At 48.3% G+C, this 16,538-nt stretch overlaps 1 protein-coding gene and 1 long non-coding RNA gene across 3 annotated transcripts in view; one reads left to right on the top strand and one right to left on the bottom strand.

The window, feature by feature from the left end:
- The first annotated feature begins 1,169 nt into the window (after positions 1-1,169).
- LOC123089702 (uncharacterized) lies at positions 1,170-3,102 on the top strand. The gene is made up of 3 exons (XR_006442361.1): positions 1,170-1,225; positions 2,029-2,141; positions 2,923-3,102. It is a non-coding gene; the product is annotated as an uncharacterized lncRNA (long non-coding RNA).
- A 3,110-nt stretch (positions 3,103-6,212) lies between these two features.
- The window catches only part of LOC123116997 (uncharacterized), a 30,819-nt gene continuing 20,493 nt past the window's right edge, over positions 6,213-16,538 (bottom strand). The window contains exons 3-7 of one of the 2 annotated variants that reach the window (XM_044537863.1): positions 8,322-8,419; positions 7,878-7,951; positions 7,051-7,128; positions 6,851-6,946; positions 6,213-6,729 (exon numbers count right to left, since the gene is read on the bottom strand). In XM_044537863.1, the coding sequence (XP_044393798.1) occupies positions 6,469-6,729; positions 6,851-6,946; positions 7,051-7,128; positions 7,878-7,951; positions 8,322-8,419 (607 nt within the window). In that variant the 3' untranslated portion in view covers positions 6,213-6,468. Of the gene's footprint in view, positions 6,730-6,850; positions 6,947-7,050; positions 7,129-7,868; positions 7,952-8,321; positions 8,420-16,538 lie in introns of both variants that reach the window. The other variant, XM_044537858.1, reaches the window with a different exon arrangement.

Raw genomic sequence — 16,538 nt, 5'->3', positions numbered from 1 at the left:
GGAGCCCCGGCGGCTAGGGTTGGGATCCCGCCCGAGTCGCCCGGGCGGGGGCGACGCGGGGGGGCGGGGGGCGGGGGGGTGGTGAGCCAGTAATCTAACTATCTAACTACCATGGGATCATATCTCTAGCCTAACCGGTTTAGTTACAACAGATATACAATACGCACGCACACAATTACATGTTTAACAACGTCGACCGCATTGACGGGAGATCGGCAGCGCTGCTACTCTAACGGAGGCGGCGAACTGATACGACGGCGGTGCTGCTCAAGGAGGCGGCAAACTGGTACGACGACGCTGTTTCTCATGGCGGAGGAGGATCACTGGCGGTTCTATTCATGGTGGAGGTGGTTCGCCGGCACTGCTGCCTGGTCCTCGTGGTGAAGAAAACGATCCGGAAGAGCGGAGGTGTTATTCCATACCGGGCTATACCGTGTGTTTTCAGTTTTATGAAGAATGGTTTGCGATTACACGGTATTTGAAACCTTCTTTTCACACACTGAGCCCTGTGATCTGACGGTATGTGGCTTATGTGTTCTTGCGCAGGTGTCAAACTACACTACCAGCACAGGCTGCACCTTGTCATTAGCAAAGACGGAAAGCCTGCTAATTAATTTTTTTGAACTGTAAAAGCCTGCTAATTAATGATACAGGGAGATGAACGATGTGGATATGAAGAAGTAGTGGGTTGTGCTTTTCAGCAGTAAATGCATTTAGAGAATAGATGGCTTGCTCCAAAGACAAGCAACTAATCTCATTGATGGGATTGCTGCGCAGATTCATGCATCGTGCTCTTCCGTGGTAAGGAGCTTGTGGCTCTCTCAAGTCTCAACTAGTCTGAAGGTAAATAAGACTTTTGTCAGGCTTTGTTGAATTCAACTGGATGGAGAACTAATTATTACTTCCTCTGTTTGGAATTACTTGTCACTCAAATGGATGCCGTTTGAGCAGCAAGTAATTTTGGACGGAGGGAGTATTTAACATAAAACATTAGCAGTTGAACGATGTGACATGCAAAATAAATATCCGTATGTTATGTTGATATTTTTTAGATATTCAAAGTTTTGCACTTCGTTGAACTCTTAGAATTACTATCAGTTGGCGGTAATATGTGACATGTATTATTTTGGTGCAAGTCATGCAGAGGCATTCTTTGACAACTGCATCATCTGGAATTTCAAACGGACAACATTACTGCAGTATTTTCAGTGTACATGCTTAACTGGTACGTAGTTTGATGTGCTCATGAAACTTACGAGACTCTCATAAGTACAAATCGGTATTCTAATTTTGTAATATAATATAGCAAATATTTTAGGATTATGTCAACTTTATAGCCGAGGCATGATATATTAAGATGTAGGCGGAGCAGTTCTGTAGTTGGAAATTTCAGAACATGACTGCTAGCATGATGATAAAAATAAATGCTAATGATCAAACAGACAACACAAAAGGAGGAATAGCGTCTGAAACATATGGTCCATTGATTTATGATTTATCCGTTATATATTAGACAAGGATGTAGTTGATCAACTTAAGCAGTAATGGAGTTCTACAGGTTATGCATTAGGAAGAGATGGTCCTTTGGTCCCTGATTTTTCCAATATTATATAAGGATGTAGTTGGTCAACTTAGGCAGTAGTATATTTCTATAGGCATGAGATTCAAATATTTCACTAATCACGCTTTAGAGGCTTCTATAACTTTTCAAATATAAAATATTCAAAAGTCCAATAAGTATGTGGCACCTTTTACAGAAAAATATATTGTAGTCGGCAGTGCAATGAACCTGTAATAGCTTTCTTAAAATTGCGTTCAGCACTCATGCCAGAACTATTTTTTTCATGTGTGTGTACTATTTCTACATATACTTCGAGAAAAATATTACTTGTCATGCAGATCCATCTTTGTGCTTAATACTGCTTCTTCCTCTTGAACCGAGACCTATATATATCCTGCTATGACATTCAGTTTTCCGTATTCCATTTGAAGTATTAACAATTTTATGAATATATTTCATCCTTCTAGGTGAAATATTCTTGGTCAAAGGCCTCCCGCGGAATAAGGAAAAATCGAGTCTGTTTTTTCGTAAAAGCCTGTGCATCAAATGATGCACATACCCATAAAACATTAAATTCTGGGTACGAGCTAGAGATCTTGTTCACCTCGTCATTTGATTATTCTCTAAGAGTTTATTTGGGACATGGTATATATAAAGTTGCTTGTGTAGTAAACATGATTTATGGTACAAATTGTCATGCGACGAGCTTCCTTCTAGAGTAATATTTAATGATTATATTATCTTTTTAGTTTGTTGTTGGATAACCATTGGCAGTGGCTAAGTTTGCAAAGGAAACCTTTTGAAGATGGCACCATTATATTTTTCCAATTTTCCTTGTAATTTTGAGTTTATGTGTAAACTTGAGTTAGCTTAGAGTTCTTTATTAAACTCACACAAAGCTTTTGTGTTGGTCCAAATAAAATGAGCATAAAACAAGAACTGAGGACCAACTTTAATTAAAGGCCTTATGCCGAATTTAATTGAGGAACATTGCCAATTCATTCAAAATAGTACGAAACTGATCTTACATGTTTTTTAAAAGAAGACAAATTTGATCGCATTACTTAGCTATAGACAAGTGTCAAAGCTAATATTAGTATTCGCGGTAGTTCCAACTGCTGAGTTAGTAGCAATATCTCCGTCTACTGTGATCTTCGGTCACTTTGTAGTTCACATATAGCATTTTAAATTGAAAAGATCATCCATTTATTGTCGAGTGAATGGAACAATGCACGTGTAATAATAACTAACTCAATGAAAGGTATTTGCTGGGCAAATGATCACATGTTTTCGCCAATACATAATATATAAGTGATGCGTTACTATGCTATATTGCTTTACAATTTTGTTCCTTTTCGCAGATCTAGGTCAGCTGGTTGGTCAGAGGAAGAAAGCAGAACACATGAATGAAAGTGGAGAGGACAAAGAAAGACGTGTGGATTCTCATGTGTGGATTCTCATAGTTGATGTAAATAAGTATTATGGGGATTCTCATAGTTGGAGAAAATAAGTATTATGCGGATTCTCATGGTTGGAGTTAATAACGGACACAGTGGCGTATTAGTTGTTTGTCCAACAACGGACATCATATTTTTATTTCGTGGTAATGCACGACATTCAACTGTATATGTTACAACGTGGCAATGGCCCGGGAGGCATCAGATCTGCCGTCTTGGCTAAGGGGCGTCACGAGTGGGGAGGGGATCAGCGGGGAAAGCCGGGTGGTTGGCGGGGGGCTCCTCATTCACGATCCATGGGAAAGTACGTTGACGATTCATGGGAAAAACTGTGTGAAGTACCGTTGGTGCTATGGCGAAGATAACGTGGGCGTCATCCGGTTTAAAACGGAAGGGTGCGTGTTGGGATGTGTAATTCGGTTGGGACCACGTGTTGGAGATAACATGGCGGATAGTCCAGACAACCACATTTCTCACCCACATATGGGCTGAATTTGGGGAGCCCGGACTATCCGGGCGGTTGGATTTTGAGGAGCCCGCTGGGTGCATGTTTGGTGTCTGTACACAGCCAGATGTATGAGAGAGATAGAGAGTGAGAGATGCTTCGAGACGACCTTAATTATTTGTTTAATTTATTATATGCATTATAGCCCGTAGCAACGCACTGGCGTTCTACTGGTTAGTAGGTAAAGATAAAGATATATATATTATAATATCAAAAAAGTCTTTCGCCCCGCTTTATATATAAAGCAATGACCGACCACAACTCAGATACGAACGCACACCACCACAACACACGCACACAAAGGCTGGATACATAGGCGCTGAGCGCAGTAACACTAACCCTAGTACTACAACAGCAACCGGAGTCCTCAACCGTGGACACGCCAACGCGAAGAGAAGAAGTTGCATATGACGAACCTTGTGCTCCAAGGCGGCGCCTTCAGGAAGATTACGACATCAGAGCGCCGTCACTGCTCGACCCGAGGATCAGAGTTTCCCCTGGAGCAACATGACGGGCAATGAGAGCAGCGACGACGCCTTCAAGAAGGGAGCGAGCTTCGCCGCCGCCAGTCCATCCGAAGATAAATCAGATTTTCACCCCGTCCAACACTCACCACCACTGGATGCCACAACCCATTGACCACGCCGCCCACACGGCCATGGCCACCGGGCCGCACCTAACCACGGGCTCTGCCCAAGAGCATCGCGAAGCCACCACCAGGGCCACCGCCCTGGCATCCAAGACCTTGACACCACCTCACTCGAGACCCACCGCAACCCCAACCAAAGATACGAGCGGAAAGGAACCGCCTTTCGCACCCCTGGCTGCCCCCAATGCCGAAACCCAGAGGCCGCCCAAAATTGGCCTCCATCGACATGTCCTGCTGTCGGGCGCGAGACGAGCACGGTCCTGCTGCCGGGCGCGAGACGAGGTCGGTTCTACTGCCGGGCGCGAGACGAGGTCGGTCCTGCGGCCGAGCGCGAGACGAGCGATGGACCGAAGTCGGGGGAAGGCCGACCTTCGACGAAGGTAGCAACCAGACGACGAGGAGAGGGCCAAAGGTCGAAACGGGCCGCCTACAGACAAGCCGACGTCGAAAAGCCAGCCGCCACCCCAGTCGACCCGCCGAGCTGCTGTGGAGCCGGCACGGCGAAGCCACCTCGCCGCCGCCGCCCACAGCCGGGACCGCAACCACGCTGGTCCGGGGGCCCAAACCCGCGCCGCTGGCCGGAAAAAAGGCGAAATCTGGCCGGCACGCAACACCACCACCGCCACCATGCCAACGACGACGAGCGCATCAGCCGTCGCGCGCCGCCGGCAGGCCCTTGCCGCCTCAGCCCACGCCACCTGCTGGGCACCGGCCGGAGCAACCGCCTAATCCAGATCTGGCGAGGAGCTCGCCGCCGCCACCCGCGCAGGCACGCCCCAACGCGCCCCTGATGCACAGCCGCCCGCGCCGCCAACCTTGATCGCCACCATTGTGCCGCCCTGGCCCCCACCACGTCGCGCCGCCCTGCAGAGCCGCGCGCCTCCGTGCCGGTCCACCGCGAGGAAGGGGAAGATGCCCCGTCGCCACCGATGCCGGCCGGCAGCGCGAACCAGCGGCGGCGAGGGGGTGGGGGAGGGGACTGGAGGAGCTGAGCTAGTGGTCGCCTCGCCGCTCGCGGGAGCGGACGAGAGGGGAGTTTCGTATCCCACCATATATTATATATTACAGGGGTAGATAAGACGACTGTATTAGCAGCATATTTACTCCAATCTTTACCTAATAATAAAGTAAATTGGGTTTCTTTCGTCCGTCATGGGATTTTTTAGAAAAGTCCCTCTATTTCAGAGAATTCAACCCGCAGTCCTGTTTTAAGTCAAAATGAATCATTTTTCGTATTTTACACAAAAGTCCATGTGTTTTCTTGAAATCAACCCGCCGTCCGGATTTAAGTCACACCAGAACCGTTATTTTACGTTTTCCGAAAACCCCCCTAACATTTTAGGAAATTCATCCGCGAATCATATTTAAGTCAAACAAATACTTTTTTAAACATGTTATATATGAAATTTGATTAGAAAAATATGTAGAATATGAATATAAGATTATTTTTACCTATTAAGTATTGTTAATATTATTTTGGAATATATTTAAATCAAACAAATGATTTGCTAAATTATCCGTATCTTTTAAACCGTAACTTCGATTTTAACATATTATATATGAAATTTTATTAGAAAAATGTATGAAATCTAAATATGATGTTAATTTTACCTGTTAAATATTTTTTAAATATTGTTTTGAAAGCAAAATTATAATTTCTAGCGCAAGATCCGTTTTTCTTTCATACCGGCGGCGATCTGGATTGCAAATAAACACCCCGCTATAACCATATAGGCAAAAGAAAACATCAATAACTACACATGCATACCTCAGAAAAATGTCGCAGGGGAAAACAACAGATTTCTCATCGCGAGAATGAGAGAAAGCGAGAGAGAGGGGGGGCAAGGGAGGAGAGAGGGAGAGAGAGACACCTTAGGATTAACCATATTCAAACATATTTTTTGTTGTTTTATGCGAACACCGAGGCCATCACCGGCGAGGGTGAGAAGGAGGATAAGCGGCAACACAAATATGATGCCTCGCAAATATAAAAGAGATGGACCTATTGAGTGATGGTTGTTGGGTTAAGAGTGTGTGTTATGTTTTTTCTCCCGTTGCAACGCACGGGCTCTTTGCTAGTACTAATAATGAAGTGACTGCATTGGCAGTTACACTACAGGTGTTTTACAACTTACAGCTCTCAAGAATAACATGTTCTATTGTTGCACAACATATACATCCAAAAAGGATCGACATTCCATTACACTTTCAGCCTTCCAGTTCCAACCAAGCCATCGTTTTATACCAAGACAACCATGCCAATTATTTCAAGTATATATAACTACGGATCCCAGCATCATGTCTCAAACCCAGCACCTGTCCATCCTGATCCAGAGCTTCCCCTTCCCTTGGGGAGGACCATCACACCGCCTCTCCCTCTTCCTCCCGAGTTTGATGATCTCTGCTTCCTTTCCGCCTCAGCAGGTCTTTGTTGCTGTGATCCGCTGGTGGCGGGCTTGTGGACATTGCTTGCAGGGGCAATTGCATTCGCTAGATTTTGTGAGGTGGGTTGCTGAGGTACCGAATTTGTGGTAGCCTGCTGTACAGTGTTGATACCCTGATAATTATAAACACGAGAATGTACAACTCAACTGAGACGAAAAACAAGAATGTGCATGCAAACATCAGCAAGAAATAACTAACTATAGCTATCAGGAAAGAAACATGTCTCGACTTACAGAAACATCGACAGAAGCCCTGATGGGATTTAGACATTCCAAACGCTTCTTTAACTCTTCTAACCTCGAATATTGTGAAGCCGCACTCTCTTGAACCTAATTGAAACAAATAACCAAGATATTCTCAACTGAATCGATGATGTAATAAGAAAAAGATCATTATGTGTGCGAATAAGGACTAGAAAAAAGGAAACACATACCAACCGGTTCAGATCGTCACATAGCCTCTGCTTAGCCTCCTCTTCCTCTTTAACAACTTGTGCAGCAGCTTCCCAGGCCTAAACTAGCAAAAGTTATTTAACAGATCAACAATATAAAGCAAACAGCTAAATCATACAGTATTATGTAACTGGAGAAAAAATGATTAATTACAAGCATTTCCGTAGAGAAAATAAACACTTGTTCCAGACTATAACAGAAGAAAAAAATCATTATAGGAGTTCACTAAACACCCGCTTCCTGGATCCTCCCTGTTTCCCTCTCTTTGGGCATTAACACTGAGATACCGGACCAGAAGAGATTCCCCTCCGTCACATTACTTCAACAAGCATAAGTTTAACTTCTTTCTAACTTCTCATATATTAAAACTCAATGTACAAGAATGCACTTGATCTCCAATATTACATTTGTTTAATAGCATTCTAATTTAAGTTATAATCCGAATAGACACATAATAGTTGCAGTTTCAGAGGAAAATATAAATTCAGTTTATTTAGTTTATCTACAATAGCAATTTATTCTCCATGCATCTTATATATTGTCTCATGAACTCAAATTTCGCATGTGACATTTGCTGAAAGATGCAACCAACAGTATTAGGGTTTGCCCTACAGGTGATAGTGATACTCTAACAGTATTATGTTTTCTTGCAAAACAAGTTGCATCTTCCATTTCATCCACAACACAGGTAGCTAGTAACTGAAAATCAAACAGATGGAAATATTTTGGAAGGGAGCAAAACAATTGTATAAGATAATGACAAGTCACTGTATTATAATCAGGAGGGAAGAAGTCCAACCTTTTTTACCTCGTCCTCTTTCACCTTAGCCAAACGTATTCGCTCAGTTGACATCTCAATCTTTTTCCTCAAATGCTCGAGTGCTGGAACCAGGAAAAATAAGAGTATAATCAGTTTAGCCAAGTGGAAGTAGTGCATGTACAAAAGCTAAACCATGTGTATGCCTCAAAAGAACTACTCCCTTTTAAAACATTCTACAATGTAGTGCGTACAGAATTTTTTTTCAAAAATCAAGCTTAATAAAGTTTGACCAAGTATATAGAGAAATTTATCGATATCTATAACACCAAATAAATACAATAAGAAACTATGCCTTATGATGAATATAATGATATGTATTTGGTATTGTATATCTCGATATTTTTCTCTATAAACTTGGTAAATGTTTATGAAGTTTTACTTCTGAAAAATATATACGCACTATATTATGGAATGGAGGGAGTATTAGTTTACCTGCTTTCTTTGGTCCAGCTGTCAGTTTAACTTCTAGAGTAAGATTCTCTAGCTCCTTCTCAACATCCCGAATTTTGGAATAATTTTCCTGAATATATCTGCAGAAAAGTATAATGATTCAAATATATCTATATTAAAAAAGAAGAGGAAAGAACTAAAATCACAGAGACACCACCACAACTGGCTTGATATGCACAAATCAGTGTGATCTATGATAGATAGCTAAATATAGATCGGAAACTTAGTGTGCGGCGCGAGCAGCCAACCAACTGATTCCCTTTGACATGCGTGAACTGTTGGGCGGGAGTTGGGTGTGCTAGCCTTTTTCTGCTATGGTGCACTACAGGAAAAGTGGTAGAAGTACTACAGGCCTTGTGTGGTATGAGTATAAGAGATTGCTAGGTGATGCTAATAAAATTTTGAACAATGCCAGAAATCTGATAGGCCAGCACATGGCTTTGTAATTGCCTAGTTACTGTAGCTAAAATAGGTAGATGGTAACGAACAACCAAATAAACACAACAGCTTTTTGTGCTTTGGCCCTCTACTCCGGGAGTCTATGCATATACGTACTACACAAATCGGAGAACCCGGCAACTGATAGTAAACCTGGTACCTGTTCTTAAACAAGTTGATAGCTGCATCGGATAACCTGGTAATTGCTTTTGAGGAAACTGTCAACTACAGTATATCAGAAAACCTAGCAAGGGTGTCTAAGCAACCTGGTAGTTGATTTTGAAAAAACTAGCAACTCTATCAGACCGACTTGGCAACTGTATAAGAACCTGGTAAATAAATTGAAAAGCCAGTACTTGCTTTAAAAGAACTTGGCAACAGTATTAGAAATATCTGCAACTGTAATAGAAAACCTGGCAACTACTCCCTCTGTCCGGAAATACTTGTCCTAGAAATGGATGTATCAAGACATATTTTAGTTCTAGATACATCTATATTTATCCATTTCAACGACAAGTATTTTTGGACGGAGGGAGTATATCAGACCAGCCTGGCACCTCTATTAGACCAACCTGGCAATTGTACAAGAACAACGTGGTAGCTAAACTAGAGGGCTCGGTATTTGCTTTAGAAAAACTTGCAGCTGTATTAGAAAAGCTGGCAACTATATCAAATTAACCTGGCAATTGTATAAGAATAACCAAAGTAGCTAGTATGTTTCTCGCTCATATAAACATCAGTGATCATTGAACAGCACCACACATAATGGTTGCAAGTAGATAAGCATACGAAAAATTTCAATAACGTGGAACACTATTGTGAACAGTGAAGACTACTCTAGTAGTAGTGCACTCTATCAAACTAACAAGTACTGCTACTTGACTAGTACTTCACAGTTTACGTAACTAGCTGCGAACTACAAATGCAGCGAAACTGAGAGCATATCTGTACAGATTAAGAAAAATAACCTAAAGTAAATAAAGCTTAATCTCGAGTGAATAGGGTAGCACTGCGGAACACACCTCAGTCTACTGAATTCATGCACCAGCCAGTTCATCCAAAAGTCTGGAGTGTTAGGAAAGCAACTTATCTTTATTGAAGGCCCAAGGGGCATATATATATTACATATGACTTGAGGTGTAAGGAAACTAAACATAGACTAATAAGGACTCCTAGACCAGTACTAATACTCCTTAACACCCGCCCTCAAATGCAAAGCGTATGCAATAGCATTGTATTTGAAGAAGTGTAATACTAAAAAAATTGATAATTCAAATCCGCGTCTTGAGAGTGTCGTCGTAGCATGAAGAGTCTTCAAAACCTGTTAAGTCGCCAAAGGGGATAACGAAGAGATGGCACATCAGAGGAAGACACCGCATCGATAGAAGATAAAGAGAAGTATCAAGAGAAGATGGGTTGTCGAAAAAAGATGGCACATCAAGAGAAGCATTGCTTAAAGAATCATGGTCCATGAAAACCGACGGCGAAAGAAGCTCGGCGGCAAGAGAATGGGCTTAGATCAACAATGCAAAGAGAGGCCACAGAAATCCTATACAGAGGACAATGACCAGAAAATGGCTGACGGACGGACTCGTATGGCATGAGAAACACAAAATATTAACGGATTTGGTGGACGCAATGAAAGAAAAGAAAACTAAAAGCAATATTAGATGCAATAGATAGATGGAAAATCTAGCAGCGGAAGAAACATAAAGATTTTTTTTTACGAGATCAAGCAGCAGACCGAGACACAGCAACACGTAGCCGGACCAAGACACAGCGAAAGCAAAGCAGGCAGCCGGACGGCGGAACTAGATCCATGGGGAACTAGCAGCAACACGTAGTAGCAGGCAGTAGTACCACGTAGCAGCAGCACGTAGCAGGTAGGAGCACCACGTAGCAGCACCCCATCCAGCAGCCTCCCGAGTTGCACAGGCAAGCTGGAGCTCTGTTTCAGGCAGCGCGGGACATCCAGCGAATCAACACGGGAACAGGCTCCAGCGGGCGGGCGGGCGGGTGGGCAGGAGCCGGCGTATCGTGGTGTAGATTGAGGCGTGCTTGCAGCAATGTCGGCCATGAGAAAAGGGCAGCGGCTCGAGCAAGATTGGATCGAGAGATCGAGAGGAAGAACTCGATCGGAAGGGCGAGTTGCGGCACCGAAAAAAAATAAGCTAAGCTCTAATACCATGTTAGGAAAGCAACTTATCTTTATTGAAGGCCCAAGGGGCATATATATATTACATATGACTTGAGGTGTAAGGAAACTAAACATAGACTAATAAGGACTCCTAGACCAATACTAATACTCCTTAACATGGAGAAGGGTGGGCAATATATTTCAACACTCACCTTACGTAGAGGCTACTCGAGGCCTTAAACGTGGGATCAATGTAGTCAGCAACTATCCTTAATTAATAGCATTGTTAGTTAAACCCTGACCCATCTCGTAGCTGGACCGGGTTTTGCTTCTTGCATGCATAAGACGCCGAGCACACGATCTGTGCGCGCCAAGCGTGACTAGGTGTAGATGATGGCCGCGGTGAGCACGCCTACTCCGCGAACGTGGGATGGCACGTTCAGCTTGGATGGGGCAGTGGCGTGCGCATCGGCCGTGTCTGTTAGGAAGAGCAGAATAAGAGGAAGAGAAGACAAAAAAGCAGTATTAGTTGTGCACTGCGCAAATCACTCGTCTCCTTGAGTTCAGAGAGAGAGAGTTCAGAGAGCGAGAGAGCGCGGCCGCTGCCTGACAATTGGCATCAGAGCCACCGGCAACGAGGGACCATGGCGGGCAGCAGGGAGGCCGGCGCCGACGAGGCACCAGCCGCGGCTGCCCAGGGAACCGGCAGGGAGGCAACGCCATAGGCGCTTACGGAGACGCGCGGCCGAAGCCGCGGGCGCAGCCGCGTCAGGAGGAACACGGGCGAGGTGGTCGTCCACGAGCGCGTGATCCGGGAATCCGCCGGGCACGGCGGCACGATCGTCTACCCCACCTTGACCTCCACCAACTACATCGAATGGTCGTTGGTCATGCAGATCAACCTGCGCGCGCAGGGCCTCTGGGAGGCCATGCTCGGCGAGGGCATGGTCACGGACCGTGAGGACATGGCGGCGCTCGCCGCACTGATTCGGGCGGTGCCCCCGGAGATGCACGGCGTCCTCGCCGTCAAGAATTCCGCGTACGAAGCCTGGGAGGCCGTGCGCACGATGCGGATGGGCGTGACCCGCGTCCGAGAGGCCACGGCGCAGCGTCTCCGGTCTGACTTTGAGTAGATCGCGTTCAGGGATGGCGAGACCCTGGACGGCTTCGCCATGCGCATCACCACCCTCGTCAACAATCTCCGGTCGCTGGGCGACAACGTGGAGGAGGTGCGCGTGGTGCAGAAGTTCCTGCGCGTCGTGCCGGCTCGGTACACCCAGATCACCTGCGCCATCGAGACCCTCCTTGATCTCAGGAACCTAACGGTGTAGGAGTTCGTCGGCCGTCTCCGCTCCGCCAAGGAGCGCTACCGCGCCGACGCGAAAGGCCACGGCGGGCAGCTCCTGCTCACTGAACAGGAGTGGTACGCACGGAAGGGCCAGCAGGAGCTGAGGCAAGGCTCTGGCTCGTCTGGTGGCGGTGGCCAGCGTCAGGGCAAGGCGCAGGGTGGCGGCGGCGGACAGCGACGTGGGCGCGACATGTCAAAGGTGAAATGCTACAACTGTAACAAGCTCGGGCATTTCTCCAGGGATTGCAAGGAACCGCGATGAGAGCGCAAGGGCCAGGGCCAGCCGGTGCCGGCACAGCCACCGGCGGCCCAACCCCAGCTCCAGCCAAAGGCCAACCTTGCCAGGATCGACGACGACGACGTGGGTCTCCTGCTGGCGAGGGCTTGCACCCTGCACGAACGGGGCCCCGCACTCCTGATGGCCACGATACAGCCACCGGGAGCGCCCCAGGCGGCGCGCGGCAACGCCCCGACAAACGTGCGAGCTACGGGCGCGCCCACAGACGTGACGCTGGTCGAGGATCAGGTTTTCCTCTCGAGGGAGGCCCATGCCAACGACGTCTGGTTCCTCGACACCGAATCCAGCAATCACATGACCGGCGTCAGAGGCGTCTTCTCCGAGCTCGACACCGGCATCGCGGGCACGGTCAAATTCAGGGATGGATCCGTGGTGGAGATCCAAGGATGAGGCACGATCATCTTCGCGTGCCGCAATGGTGAGCACCGAGCTCTGACTGATGTGTACTACATTCCCCGCCTCCGCAGCAACATCATCAGCCTCGGCCAGCTCGACGAAAACGGCTGCCAGGTCCTCATCGAGCATGGCGTCCTGCGCTTGCGCGACCAGCAGCAACGGCTTCTCATCAGGGTGGAGCACGTGGAACCGCCTGTACGTGGTCACCCTCGACGCCACACAGCCGGTATGCCTCGCTGCGCGCACCGGGGAGCTAGCCTGGAGGTGGCACGAACGCTACGGGCACCTCAACTTCGACGCGCTCCGCAAGCTCGCGCGCCACGATATGGTTCGGGGCCTGCCGGTGATCGAGCACGCCCAGCAGCTCTGCGACAGCTGCTTGGCAGGGAAGCAAAGGAGGGCGCCGTTTCCGCAGGCGGCGAAGGGGCGAGCAGATGGCCTGCTGGATCTCGTCCACGGCGACCTGTGCGGCCCGATAGCGTCGGCCACGGCCGGGGGCAAGCGCTACTTCCTCCTCCTCGTCGACGACCTGAGCCGCTATATGTGGCTCATGCTGCTCACCACGAAGGACGAAGCCGCGACGACGATCAAGCACTTCAAGGCCGGGGTGGAGGTGGAAACAGGGTGGAAACTGCGCCTGCTCCGCACGGACCGTGGAGGCGAGTTCACGTCTGCCACGTTCACCACCTTCTTCGCTGAGGAGGGCATGGGGCGCCAGCTGACGGCGCCCTACTCACCGCAGCAGAACGGAATGGTGGAGCGGCGAAATCAGACGATCTTCGTTGCCGCACGGAGCCTGATGAAGGCCAAGGGGGTACCAGCATGCTTCTGGGGGGAGGCGGTCACCACAGCCGTCTACCTCCTCAATAGATCACCGACGAAGAGCGTCGACGGCAGAACGCCCTACGAGGTATGGCATGGTCACAAACCTGATGTGAGCCACTTACGCGTCTTCGGCTGTGTCGCTCATGTCAAGGTGGTGAAACCACACGCGGCGAAGTTGGACGACCGGAGCACTCCCATGATCTTCCTCGCGTACGAGCCAGGAACGGCGGCGTACCGCGTCTACGACCCAGCCCGCGGCCGTGTACATGTCTCTCGCGACGTGGTTTGCGACAAGAGTGCACAGTGGGACTGGGAGGCGAACGAGGCGGCGCCAGCGGACGTGGATTTCACCGTCGACACCTTCTCCTACACGCTGACACGTACCACGACGCGCCGACCAGCGAGCGCAGAGTCGGGCGCACCTGCAACACCGCCGAAGGAGAACACTGCGGCAGGAGCTCCAACGCCACAGGAGGAAAGCGCACGCAGCGCGAGCTCATCTAGCCCGCAGCGCGCCTCTTAGACAGGTCCGATCGCCGCGGCCGAGCCCGCCAGTGACACGGACGGGCACCACGATGAGCCACAGCACCAGCAGCACCGCATGACGACGCGCGCTCGCGATGGCATTGTGCAGCCGAACCGGCAGTACGAGGACTATGTCATGCTGGCCCACAAGGACGAGCTCTACCTTGGCGAGATCGACGAACCCAAAACCTTTGCGAGAGGCAGAGGAGGAGGGTGCGTGGCGCCGCGCCATGGACGAGGAGATGGCATCGATCGTCGCCAACAAGACTTGGCGGCTCATTGAGCTGCCGGCAGGCCACAAGGCCATCGGGCTCAAGTGGGTGTACAAGCTCAAGCGCGACATCAGCGGCAATGTTCAGAAGCACAAGGCGCGCTTGGTGGCCAAGGGGTTTGATGCGGAGCATCCCTCGCTCATCCCCATGGACGCGTCTACATCTCCCTCAACACCACTTGGACCCATGACAAGAGCTAGAGCAAAGGCTATCGAAGATAAGGTGAACTCGCTCCTCTCCGAACTTCCTCTCTCTACTCACGAGACTTGGCTACTACCTCATATGGACACTCTGTGTGTGATCAGGTACCTGGAGGAAAGCCATGGTACATCTACATCCATCGGACAAGAAGGCAAGGCTACCAACCGCGAAGGTCAAGAAGAAGATCTACCGGAGAAAACTCCAGCCATCGGACGACCGGTCGGGACCGGACGTCCGGCGCCTGAAGCCCAGCTGCCAAGTCCCAGCCAACGCAGGCCCCAGCGAGCGGACGTCCGGCCCGGACCGGACGACCGGCCACACTCTCCAGCGAGCGGACGACCGAAGTCACCGGACGTCCGGCACCCCCCCAACAGAATGGATATTAACGGAAGTATGAAGATACCGGACGACCGGCGCCTCCTTCACAGAACGCATCTAGCGGACGTCCGACGACACCGGACGTCCGGACCCCCATGAGCCACCGGACGACCGGTCCCCAGCGGACGTCCTCTACCTGTCTGCGCACAGTTTCGGGCCGAAGCCCATGTACCCCTTCACTTCGCCCCCTATTGCACTAAAACTATAAATAGGCCTCTCCCACCTCCTAGCTAGGGTTAGCATTGGTTTAGCTCATATTTGTGTGAGAGCCTTGCTCATCCACTTGGTTACTTCTCCTCGGAGCTCACGACCTCTTCGGAGAAGATCCCCCAAGCGGATTCAAGACCCCTTTCTAGGGAAGACCATCAAGACCTCCTCACGGAGAAGAACGCACTAGTAGAAAAAGGGTCAAACGTGAAGCACATTAGTGCCGGTTTGTATTAGAGCCGGCACAAATGTATACATTAGTGCCGGTTCCAACGGCTAGCCGGGCCGCTCCCATTAGTACCGGTTCGTGGCTAACCTTTAGCACCGGTTCGTGCCACGAACTGGTACTAATGAGGGTGGTGGCAGGATGTTGCCAGTCTGGGCCCCACCCGGCACCTTTAGTACCGGTTCGTGCCACGAACCGGTACTATAGGTCCTCCTGCATATAAACCCTTCGTCCAGCTCGCTCTGTTCTTCCCCCTTTCCCCTCTCCTCTCCTCTCTGTTCTTCCTCTTCTCCCCTCGAGCTCATCACACATTTTGCCCAAAATTTGTCAAGATTTGAAGGCCCCCATCCATTCAAGTGATCACAAAGGTTAGCAACTTTGTCCTTTCATCTCTCATTGCTAGATTAGCTCTTGCAATGCTTTATATAGTTATTAATTTGTGAGTTTAGTAATTTGGGAGGAAATATATATATGTGCTAGTATTTGATTTATATGCAATCTGAGGTCAAAATAACACTTAGTTTGCATATGTAGGTGTGGTTTACTTAGTGCCTTCTAAATCTCCGTCGTAACCACCGTCGATCGCCCGCATCGTCCCGTCGCCGGCACCACCTTGTGGTGAGCCTCTTGTTCATGAAATTTTATATAAAAAATTGATGTTTGTGTGATTTGGATATATAGTTACTCGTATAATAATTATCTTACCCGTACGTTCTTTGTTATACATAGTGTCATGGTTTTGATATCCGTCCCCGTCGGCCCTCGTCCTTGTTATGATTCGGATGTGTTATATTCTCTTTTAAAACTATTTGTTGCATTTCGTGTTTATGACAAATTATGCCCATCAAGTTGACATAGATATTTTTATCTAGGAGGTATGTGAACCGGAAATTCCAACCGACCCTATTGTCGAGAGGTTAAATTTAGTTGAAAGAGAAAACGAGTACT

Source organism: Triticum aestivum, chromosome 1B (assembly GCF_018294505.1).
Source record: "Triticum aestivum cultivar Chinese Spring chromosome 1B, IWGSC CS RefSeq v2.1, whole genome shotgun sequence".
NCBI lineage: Eukaryota > Viridiplantae > Streptophyta > Magnoliopsida > Poales > Poaceae > Triticum > Triticum aestivum.
The sequence above is the reverse complement of the archived record's forward strand: the minus strand, read 5'-3'. Positions and strand labels throughout refer to the sequence as shown.